This window comes from Jatropha curcas, chromosome 7, assembly GCF_041381405.1.
Source record: "Jatropha curcas cultivar XTBG-Jc1 chromosome 7, XTBG_Jcur_1.0, whole genome shotgun sequence".
In the NCBI taxonomy this organism is placed as follows: domain Eukaryota; kingdom Viridiplantae; phylum Streptophyta; class Magnoliopsida; order Malpighiales; family Euphorbiaceae; genus Jatropha; species Jatropha curcas.
Window position 1 is genome coordinate 24,599 of NC_143157.1, and position 12,313 is coordinate 36,911.

Genomic DNA, 12,313 nt, shown 5'->3' on the forward strand with positions numbered 1-12,313 from the left:
ATGTGAGAAATGAAAAAGATCCCCAAGTTCTCTGGAAGAAATTGGAGAATATGTACGAGGCTACGAATGCTCAAGGAAAAGTCTTCATGATGCGTAAAGTCATGAACTTGAAGCTGTCAGAGGAACGATCAATTACACAACATCTGAACGATTTTGAAGGACTCGTAACTGAGTTAGCAGTTAGTGGTATGTCCTTAGAAGATGAGATGCAAGCATGCCTACTGTTGGGATCTCTACTGGATAGCTGGGATACTCTTGTGGTATCATTGAGTAACTCAGCTCCAAATGGTGTGGTAACGATGTCTATGGTAAAGAATAGACTACTTAATGAAGAACTACGAAGAAGAGATGTTGCCAGTACCAGTTCACAAGCCCTTGTCACAGAGAATAGGAGCCGGAGCAAGAGTAGAGGTCCAAAGCATGTAAAGTCATGTGGTAGATCCAAGTCCAGAGAGATGAGAAAATGTTACCATTGCCGTAAGGAGGGTCATCTCAAAAGAAATTGTCGTTTACTCAAACAGGATAATGCAGACCAAAGACAGGAGAATGACAGAAATACATCTGCTATAGTCTCAGGAGAAGATGGTGAGGTGACTTTAGTCACTCATGATGCAGATTGCTGTCATGTTGGAGATGCAGATACCGAGTGGATAGTAGACTCTGGTGCTTCATGCCACTGTGTTCCAAAAAAGGAATACTTTTCCACTTATAAAGCAGCAAACTTTGGCACTATTAAAATAGGAAATAATAGTATCTCGCAAGTGGTGGGAATCGGTGATATCTGCATAAAGACAAGTGTCGGGTGCACATTAACACTTAAAAATATGCGACATATTCCCGATCTTCGGTTGAACCTGTTGTCTGTGAGTGTACTGGACAAGGAAGGCTATCACCATCATACAGATGACGGTAATTGGAAACTCACCAAAGGATCTTTGGTGGTGGCGAGAGGAAAATTATGTTGCTCGCTGTATAAGACGCACACAATAATATGTGCGGGTCAACTGAATACAGTTGCAGATGATGTTTCACCAAATTTGTGGCATAGGCGACTGGTGCACGTTAGTGAGAAACGGTTGAATATGTTAGCTAAGAAGTCCCTCATACCATTAGCCAAAGATATATCTCTAAGGAATTTAGAGATTATTGTAGTCAGCACGGTATCAGGCATGAAAAGACAGTTCCTGGTACGCCTCAACACAACGGCGTTGCTGAACGGATGAATCGCACCATTATTGAGAGAGTCAGATCCATGCTCAAAATGGCCAACTTACCTAAGCCATTTTGAGGAGAAGCTGTCAACACTGCTGTCTACCTAATCAAACGACTACCTTCAGCACCATTGGATTTTGATATCCCGGAGAAGGTCTGGACAGGTAGAAATATTTCATACTCTCACCTGAGGGTATTTGGCTGCAAGACATTTATGCATGTTCTGAAGGAGCAGAGATCAAAGCTTGATGACAAGTCAGTTCCTTGCACTTTTGTTGGTTATGGAGACGAAGAGTTTGGCTACAGGTTATGGGACCTAGTGAAAAAGAAAGTTATCCGGAGTCGAGACGTAGTATTCCACGAGAATCAGATCGTGGGAGATACAACTTGTGAAGAATCCACAAATGATGGTGTTGTTGATATTACACCAGGAAGCATTCCTACAGAAGATGCCACAGGAGGAGGAATGCCAGAATCAGAACAAGAAGAAGAAGAAGAGCCAGTTGTAGGGGATCAAGAGACAATTGAAGATGATAACAGTGATGCAGAGGGTGTTGAGCAGGGGGAGCCAAAGAACCCCATTACACCAGAAGGAGTTGAACCTCAGCTAAGAAGGTCAACCAGAGAACGCCAACCATCTACAAGGTACCCTAGTTCTGATTACATTTTAATTTCTGATGAGGGGGAGCCAGAGAGCTTCCAAGATGTGCAATCTTGCAAAGATAGAGATTGCTGGAGAAAGGCCATACAAGAAGAGATGAATTCTTTGAAAAAGAATGACACGTATGAGCTGGTGAAACTTCCAAAAGGGAAGAGAACACTCAAGAACAAATGGGTGTACAAACTGAAGAAAGATGATGGCAACCTAGTGAGACACAAAGCTCGATTGGTCGTCAAAGGCTTTACTCAAAAGAAAGGTATTGACTTTGATGAAATTTTTTCACCAGTTGTGAAAATGAGTTCTATTCGAGTTGTACTAGGTCTTGTAGCCAATTTGAATCTTGAGTTAGAGCAGCTTGATGTAAAGACCACATTCTTGCATGGGGATCTAGAGGAAGAAATCTATATGGAACAACCATAAGGTTTCAAGGTCAAAGGAAAAGAGGACATGGTTTGTCGCTTGAAGAAGAGCTTGTATGGGTTGAAACAAGCACCGCGACAATGGTATAAAAAGTTTGATTCTTTCATGGTGAATCAAGGATACAAAAGGACAGATGCAGATCCTTGTGTATATGTTCAAAAATTCCCTGATGGTAAATTTATCATCCTTCTCTTATATGTTGATGATATGCTAATCGTTGGACCAGATGCACATATGATTAGCAAGTTAAAGAGTGATTTGTCAAAAGCATTTGACATGAAGGATTTGGGATCGGCAAGGCAAATTCTCGGAATGGAGATTATTCGAGACAGAAAGTCCTGCAGGTTATGGTTATCGCAGGAAAAATAAATTGAACGAGTTCTAGAGAGGTTCAATATGAAGAATGTTAAACCAGTTAGCACTCCGCTTGCTGCTCACTTTAAGTTGAGTAAGAAATCCTACCCATCAACAGAGAAAGAAAAAGGAGATATGTCAATGTTCCATATTCTTCAGCGGTCGGAAGTTTAATGTACGCAATGGTGTGTACGAGACCAGATATCGCTCATGCAGTTGGCGTTGTGAGCCGATTTCTGTCAAATCCCCAGAAGACACATTGGGAAGCAGTGAAGTGGATCTTCAGATACCTGAGAGGAACTTCAAAGTTATATTTAACTTTTGGAGGTGAAAAGTCTGTACTTGTTGGTTATACAGATGCAGATATGGCCGGTGATCTTGATGAAAGAAAATCTACGTCAGGATACTTATTTACATTCTCAGGGGGAGCTATTTCATGGCAGTCAAGATTGCAGAAATGTGTTTCATTATCAACCACTGAAGCAGAGTACATTGCAGCAACGGAAACAGGAAAGGAAATGCTTTGGTTAAAGAGATTCTTTCAAGAATTGGGTGTGCAGCAGGAAGAATATATAGTTTATTGTGATAGTAAAAGTACGTTAGACTTGAGCAAAAATACTATGTATCATGCACGGACGAAGCACATTGATGTAAGATATCATTGGCTTAGACTTGCAATTGAAGAGAAGCAGTTTCAGTTGCGAAAGATCCACACAGATAGAAATGCTGCAGATATATTGACAAAGGTTGTTCCGAAGGAGAAGCTCAAGCTATGTGTCAAAGCAGCAGGAATGGAGAGTCCCACCATGTAGTCGGGAGGGGGAGAATTGTTGTGGGGTCCCTCCAATATGTGGGACCCACACACATTTGAAAAGAAAAATAAACGTGCCTATATTTTTTTTTTCAATGGACGATGCCAAAGAAAGAAAGAAAAAAAGGGAACAGTGGATGCGTGATTTAGAAAGAAAAAAAAGGAACAGTGGACGCGTGATTAACGCGTCCAACGCGTGATTTTCACTTCAAAGCGTACAAAAACAAAACATAAAAACAAAGATTATAATTTTAGGAAAGGGTTCCTAAAATTGGGAAAGAAAGAAAATAGTGAGGATTGTAATTTTTGGGTGTTTTGTTAAACACTTAGAGTACCACTATTTTTGTAATCTCTTTTGTACCTACTATTTTTAGTAGAAGAATTATTCGGAGTTTTTGTTCCGTGGACGTAGCCCATAACAGTTGAAGGGTAAACCAAGTAAATCTCGGTGTTCTTATTTTTCATCTGGCATTTACGGTAATTATTTAATTTTTTACCGTGATTATTATTTCTGGTGGATTCGATCGTCAATATTCAATATTTAATTATTGGAGTATATGTGGTAATAGTAATTTTATTTTACTTTTACTACCGGTATTTTTTTACGGGCCCCACTCGGGATCAGTTATAATCCAAACAGTCGCCGCCTTCACCATCCAAATCTTCACCCACAAACTTTGGTCCTTTGACCATAACCAAAATCAAAGACCCACAAACTTTGGTCCTTAGGCCATAACCAAAAGCAAAGAAAAACAAAGCCCAAAACTCAAAATCCTTTCTGCTAATCCTCCTATATGTAAATCCATTTTCAAAGGACATTTTAGCAAATTTCTATACTTTCTTGGCATCACCTGTAATATTGCTTTGATGCCGACAACTCCCCCAGCCGTCTAAGCTGGAAATCGGACTACCATTGTTATTAGAGAGAGAGATCCACTTGGTTTAAGCTCGGTGGCGTATAAGCAAGATGGTCGTGGTAGGCTTTTTGGATTTTTCCATTTGATCCCGATTGCTTTTAAAAATTTTGTTTGTTGGTGTTTGCAAATTCCTATACTTTCCATTCAATCCCGATTGCTTATAAGTGAGACAATTTGCTTTTAGGAATTTTGTTTCTCTTTATTTGTTGTTTAGACTTTTTGGATTTCTCCATTCAATCCCGATTTAGGTTTTATTTTTTGGGGTATTAGTGTTTGGATGATATTAAAGTGGGACAATGGTTCATTTTATCCCTTTTGACATAAAATTGTTAGTCCATATAAGTGGACACACAGGGATTTGTGGGTCTTAATCAGTTCCATTGGATATTTTAATTGTCCATATCGTTAGAAGACACCAAATTGAAAAAAAATATAAATTTAGAGATTCAATTATCATAAATTTTCGTTCAAACACCAAAATAGATAAAAATTACGAATATAGGCTACCAAAATTAACATTACTCCTTTATAAAATGATAAAAGCTAAATATTACATGACTTAACTTTTAAAAGATAATTTAAACGTCATGTTACGTTTAAATTAAAACGTTAAAAGCTATTTAAAAATATATTTTTTACTAATAATGGATAGGGTACCCATGACGAAACCTGTTTAATATTAGCGGTTAACAGGAGCGCAAACTGGCCGCCAATGAGGCTAACCATTGCAAGCTTTTTTAACTATCGTCAGCGGTAAAGTTTTAACGAAGAAAAAAGTGATTTTAGAGAAGATGAGGCATTTTGATTTTTGGTCCCTCATTGTTTTTTATTTTTCATTGGGTTTCAAAACCTTTTAATTTATTCAATTAGATTGTAAAATTAATTTTGATTGGATATATAAAAATCATTGTAATTATATCAAAGTCAATCAAAATCTCTAAAAAAAGTTATACCAATTTTACAAAACTCTATATAGAATTCTAATAGAAATCTATAGAAATCAAAGGAAATTCTTTAATTCCATCAAACTCAACTATCCTTTTAAAATCTAACACAATCATAACCCATCACACCCCTAAATTTTAATTTGTTTACAAAAAGATAAATCAACTTTGATTGAATGACAGAACAATGATGGTTAATACTAACCCTGAGCGAGATTGGTTCCAAAAAGTATAATGTCGGTCCAATGGACTTCCTTTCCACCAATCTTGACCACCTACCAAGAGCTTTTTCCATTCAACACGTAATGCAAGAGTTTGATTCATATTTGTAAATTTCTCTTTTGATTTATTATTGATAAAAGTAAAATCAAATAAAAAGATAATTCAGAAAATAGATAATGATAAACAGTGGGTTGTCCAACTCCGAGCGGAAAACACGATTATTTAAAAACTTAAAGAGTTAATTTAGTTAAAATATTAGGAGTAATTTGGTTCAGAAGATATTTCTACAAAATCGGTTTAATTTGATTTTTCATTTCCCATCAGTGAATATAAAAATTAATTCAACCAATTTGATTCGATTAAATTTAAAATTACATTTATACTACTTATTTTACAAATATTTAAATTTAATTAATTAAATTCAGTTAAAAATTTAATTTTAATTCACCCGATCGATCAAATATTCACCCTTAAAACCACTAATTACGTGCTCCTATAGCAATTTGGGGAAAAAAGAAACTATTAAAGGCAAATAAAAAAGAAAAAATATATCTATTTTCTCATTCTTATTGTTTGGTCATGTAAGAAGAAAAAAAGGAGCAAAAGGATTTTGAGTAATAAAATTATTAATTTAACTTTTATTTAAAAAATATGATAAATAAGGATAAAATTATAATAATAATTATTTTCCTTTAACTTGTTTTTCAAATAATAGAGGAAATAGCACATAATTTATTTTTCCTTCATATTTTTCTTCCTTTTATATTTTCTTCATTTTCAAACAAGCGAATGGAAAGAAAAATCTTTTTTTCTTTTCTCAATTTTCATTCCTCCCACACTTATTTACCAATAAAAAACAGAGCATAAGTGCATGTTTAATACACCAAATTGAATGAGAAATTGAATTTTTATTTCTCATAAATTTGTTCAGTAGCAAAAAAAATTGTGGAATTGGTAATGAAATGGGAAATGAGCAAGGAATTACCCTCTTCTGTGAATCTCAATTACATATGCTTAATTTTCTATAGACATACTTATGTTATTCTCTCCATCTATTTCAATAATTTTATTTTTTCCAATACTTATTACCGATACTTATGCAGGCTACAGTCAATGAAAACTGCGCATACAAGACTGAAAAAGCATCTTAGCAATATATATTTAAGCCACAAGAAAGCAATCAGATCAGAAATATTTTGCTTTTGTCACACAATGAACGTCCACCTCATAGCATAACTGAGCTAGAGTTTGAAGCCTTCCTCAACATGATAACTAATGCTCAACTAATCAAGCCCTCAAATTGGTCATGAATGTTGATCAATTTTAACTCACCTCTGGAGGTTGATTCGAGACCTTCGTTTCCTAAGGTGTGAGAAAAGAATGGAAAAAAGAAAAGATGTCAAAATTGCTCTTGGCTTAAATTCCACTCACCAATTATGCTATTATGGATGAGCTATTTGTTGAAACAGCAAACGTGAGAGCTTTACCTGCAAATGCACGGGTCAATTTGGCAATATTGTTTCTAATAGCATTTTTCGTTCCAAAAGCAAGGAAATTGACAATTGATTGTTGTAGGTAAAAATTTTATTTTAAAAATTTCACCTTTTTTTTTTTTTTTTTTTTTGAGTATTGGAAGATAAGGAATTTAAACATAAGTCTACTCCAAGTCCTGTATCCATTTAATGCCAGGCTATGCTTGCAATTTAAGCTTTTATAATAGCTATTAAACTAGATTGATCATATAACTAGATTATTTTTATAAATAGAGAAAAATATTCGGTACAACTTAAATATTTTGTAGTTTTAGCTAATAATTACACCTATGAGCAATAGTAATGCCAAACATGCTAGTATCTCTACAGCACGTCCATGAACACATGTGGGAACATTGAGAGAGTGAGGGAAAGAGAGATACCTTCTGAGGAAAATGAGTATGAGAAGGAAAATTAAGCTGGCACCTTTCCATGTTTTCCAGCAACTGAATTACAGTTCCCAAATGAGGTACACTGCAAAAAGTTGCACTTAATTAAAAAAAAAAAAAAAAAGAAAAAATAAATAGAAGTGTGTGCAAGGAATCCCAAGTTTGATCACAATTGATAGGTGCAGTGGCATTTTTTCTTTTATCTAATTCTTTTTCGTCTTACTATGGAAAATCTTGTCAAGCAATATAATGTGCCACATAGCCACCAAGAGTCATTATCATGTGATTGGTTAATATATGCCCAGTGCAGCTATATTAGTGTTATATGCATAAGACAACCAAACCTCAGTTTCTAACTAATCATAATTGGCTATAAAGATCCTTTTACTTCACTCATTTTTGTTCATGCAGTCTGGTTCATGGCATCACATTTCACAACTTATTTAGTAGATAAACATTGGCAAGTATGTAACTATAAAAGCTTACTGGTCCAGAAGTATTCGTAAAGCTACTAGACATTAAGGCTTTGCTGAGTTTTTACTGTTGTCTAGAGAAATCTTAGGTAGAGTCAATTTACCACACGGTCATGGCTATAGACTAACCTATAGAATTTTGCCACATCAAAATATAGCATGCTCATTGGTTCATTGATTTTTGGTTTTTGAAGAGATATGCATGCAGGTTGACTCAGCCAACTCCCAACTGTCCTCTAATACCTTTCATTTCACTATCCCCCAAATAAATAATTAAGATTTCTTTTCAAATAGAATATTATTATGTATTTTTCATTGGATTACTCTATCTTAAACATGTAGACTGTCCACCCAAGAATTCATCATGAAACAAGTATTTAATAACAAAAGCATTTTATTGCATGTTTGGCCCTTGTAATTTACATGCAGGCTATGAGTAAATAATCAATGGAATTATGAGTACAACCTCTCCAAGCCATTTTCCATATGTGCATCCAGGGATGAAATCACTTGAGGCATCTGCTCTAAAGCCTTCAATAAAATAACCAGAAAAGAAGAAAAAAAGAATAAAGACTAAATATAAGCAATGAGAAAAGTTAAGAGTCATGTAACTAAATTCCCTATTAAACTCAGTATTTGTGGAGAGGAACTACGTACTTGCCCAGTGTTCTTCATTGTGGAGGCTTTTGCTAGGAGGTTTTTTGGGAGCTTCATTAGTTGGGCCTGCAGAGGGCAAAAGTGATACAGGTTATGCATATATCCAATGATACACTGCTATCCCTCAGCAATAATTTATATCCTAAACACACCATCTTTGTTGATTGTAGATGAAATATAAAAAGAATACATAATGCATCATCCATGCTCATTAGAAGAAAATGAGTCAACACATTACAAAGCAGGACTGACAAAGGGTATGAAGAATAAGTCAATCCAACCCCAGCAAAGTTCATAGATTTGCTTCTTAAATAGTCTAGAAAGAAAATAATTTATTGCACATATCCAGATAGGAACACCAGTTTCCAAGACTTTATGACAGCCATAAAGAACACTATGATTAAATTAAGTAAAAGCAAATCTCATTGAGAAATAAATCCATAATTTTCAAGTAAAAGGGCTTCTATCGGTGCCTATGATAGGATAGGTTGCAGTCAATCCTCCATGTTCCTTAAATCCCCTATCCATGGTACCGTACAAAATTGTTACTGTATCTTTGCACAATGCAGGACAATCATGACAACAGAAAAATTCGCTGATTACAATATCAGTAGAATGTTGATATGTAACAATTTTCATTAATGAAGCCTCTGAAAAATCTAACTTAGCCAAAGAAAAGAGAGAAACATGAAACACTTCATCTCACACCAACTAAGATCCCAAGACAGAGTTAAGAGGACAAACGTTTGAATTAGAAAAAAGTTTTCTTCAAAAACAAAAGGGAAAAGGGAAAAGGAGGTATACTCTTTGCAACATCCATATACAACAATAAACCTCAGGAAAACAATGATAAATAAAAAAATCTTACAATGTAACTCGTATCTGTATCATTAGTGCTTCTCTACCGTTCCCTAGATTTGAAATCATCTTATTTAACAAGGAACAAATAGAACCATTAAGCAACATAATTCAGTACTGCAACATTTCATTCTCATAGTCAAGAAATTTTTAAACACCACTAATGTGAAGTTAACACAAGTTATAAACGAGAAATTAAATAAAGTTAATGTTCACAACTTAATATGTAGAGAGAGAGAGGTGCCTGAGAAGCAGAGGATTGTTGCATGAGGTTGAGGAGATTAGAGGTGGATTGCACGGCCTGAGAAATCTGATCAGCGACCATCGCTTTAGCCGTGTCTTCTCTGGTGCTGCGGCTTCTCGGTATCCCACTTCCGCTTCCGCTTCCACTTCCACCCGATGGTGATGAGGTAGCCATAGAAATTAGGCAATTTGACTATCGACCTTCTTGATTGTTTTAACTTATTAGGATCTGATCCTGAGCCAAAAGTTTGATTCAATCAAAAAATATTGCACTGAGATCAACTCACCCACCATGGGCAAAAAGCAAGCAACACAGCGGCAACTTACAAGAGTTGGGAATATCAGGGACGGCAGCGGGGCGGGTACCCGCCAGAAATAAACTACCGACCCCAAATCCAGTATCATTTTAAGTACTTGAATCTCTTAAGGAATAAATTAATAATATCTAGATCCGTCCCAAATCAATTTAGAATTACTTACATACCACCTTAACTCGTTTAAATAATCATTTAATTATAAATTTATTCAATTTAGAAAACTCAAATTCGCATGGAATCTAAATCTGAACCCGAACCCGAAGTGCAACAAAAAAAAATATATAAAAAATGCATTAAAATTCAACTTCAAAATAATAAAACAATTTAACATGTAATATTCTTTTCGAGAAGGTAAAGTTGCAATTTCATTTAGTGCTTAAAACATTGTCTGCTGTTACAAAATCTAAGATAGATCGTGTATAATTGTCACGACCTGTTTCCATGGGCTGGACAGGCACTAGAACTTAGGTAAGCTTAAGACTCCCAAGGCTCGTAGTAAGTCTGAACCACTAAAATACAACCATATCAAATGAATCTCATAATTATATTATACTTTGGCCCAAATCTAACATTTTAAATATTTCATAGTTCAGGCCCAATACAAAACATCTTTAATGTCGGCTAATAATCTCATGCATTCATATAAATAAATGACTAAACTTCCTCATGAGTTTATCGGTTACAATCTTACAACTGCGGAATTCACTAACAGATAAGTATCAATAAGTTTTAGTACATATAGCTATATAATTAAATAACTACTAATTCTAAAAGTTAATTTTCTAGTTCTGCGGGAAAGGAGACAGAGCTCTAACCAGGCAGAAAAATCTACTTCCTGGAAGAATTTAAACAAAAGAAATTTGAGGTTAACAATGAATAATAATTAATGTATAACACAAGCATTAACACAAAATGTTTCCTGAAGTACTAAAATGAGCACTCATCCAATCAAACAAATGTCACATCATCACCACCCACAAATAATCACACCTTCAAGTAATTAAACATGTGGAGATTGGTCAGTGGCGTCACCAGAACCCTCGATGAGCCATCCTCACACATGACCCATCCTCTCATGACGTGTGCACCAAGGAGCCGATCCCCCATACTTAGCCGACCAGTCTAATCCTCACTTGACCAGCCCTCTCATTTCATTTCATTCATTCATTCATATATATATATATATATACTCTCTTTTCTTTTCCATACCATCAGGAGATCATCATGTGGTTTTCCATATAAACCATATCATCAGGTGCACACGGGGGAGCCAATCTCTCCATACATGGTCGACTGTCGAATTCCATATTTTCATCATTTTCAGAACCGTCCTCGCAAACCCATGGTGACCCACTTTATCCCAATTCCATACGAAAAAGGCATAGCAATGTAACAACACAAATAATCAAACATCAATTAATTAAACCCTATCATGCAAGAGTGCAAATGTACATTCACATACCAATTCAAACAAATATAAGAGTATTAAATAATAATATAATATAATAATTGTTACTTGAGAAATAAATAAATAAATAAATAATAAAAATAAATAATTGAAGACAAAGCTCTATATAGTAATGATTTATGTATGATGCAAGTGGTAATGCACCATCTATTATTATTTTCTATACTAGAAGGGAAAAGACTCAAATTTCGATTCTAACTTATCGAATCAGTGAACCAACTAGAACGATCTAAACGAACTAGAAATTCAAAGGGGAGAAAAGAATAGAATTGAATTAAGTACTCTATCTTAAATATATCAGGCTAAAGAATTATTCTAAATATGCCTATTAACTTAACCATTAAAATATATCTAGCGTAGATTCTAGCGAAATTTCAGCAGAACCTCCCCTAAATTTGGATTAAACCACCTGCTTAAGACTATAATTCAACAATAGATTCTCAAAGCCCATCCATCAGGCAATTCACAACAACTAATCCCGTCCACCATAACCATTTTTCATTCATCTAAACATTTACTCAATTCACACTACCCATCTGTCGGGCAATCAATTAAATCAACCAAAGGGGATTATGATCATATAAGTTAGTATATAGTAGTTAAATGATCCATTAACAAGCTAAAAACTTCCTTCACAATTAAATTCATACAACTAAATAATTAATTAAAATTATTAAAATTCAATAAGTTCCTTCAACCTAAATAATTAATTCAAACCAATATCTCAATTAAACAATTTAACAATCAAATAACTATTAAAATTCAATAAGAAAATTACAATAACAAACTAAAAATCAATTAAAATATAATAATACTAAACTACAACAAATTATCA

The 12,313-nt window shown here is 34.7% G+C and overlaps 1 protein-coding gene across 3 annotated transcripts; it reads right to left on the bottom strand.

The window, feature by feature from the left end:
• Positions 1-6,676: 6,676 nt before the first annotated feature.
• On the bottom strand, positions 6,677-10,131 carry TOM2B (tobamovirus multiplication 2B). 3 transcript variants are annotated; one of them, XM_012225462.4, is made up of 6 exons: positions 10,021-10,131; positions 9,695-9,928; positions 8,593-8,658; positions 8,402-8,466; positions 7,457-7,547; positions 6,677-6,903 (listed from the first exon to the last, which is right to left on the bottom strand). In XM_012225462.4, the coding sequence occupies exons 2-6, from the start codon at positions 9,866-9,868 to the stop codon at positions 6,865-6,867; spliced, it is 435 nt and encodes a 144-aa protein (XP_012080852.1). In that variant the 5' UTR covers positions 9,869-9,928; positions 10,021-10,131; the 3' UTR covers positions 6,677-6,864. The 3 variants fall into 3 exon arrangements, with proteins under 3 accessions (XP_012080852.1, XP_012080850.1, XP_037494717.1); XM_012225460.4 differs by having other exon boundaries at positions 6,677-7,028; XM_037638789.2 differs by lacking the exon at positions 10,021-10,131 and having other exon boundaries at positions 6,677-7,028; positions 9,695-10,014.
• Positions 10,132-12,313: the final 2,182 nt, after the last annotated feature.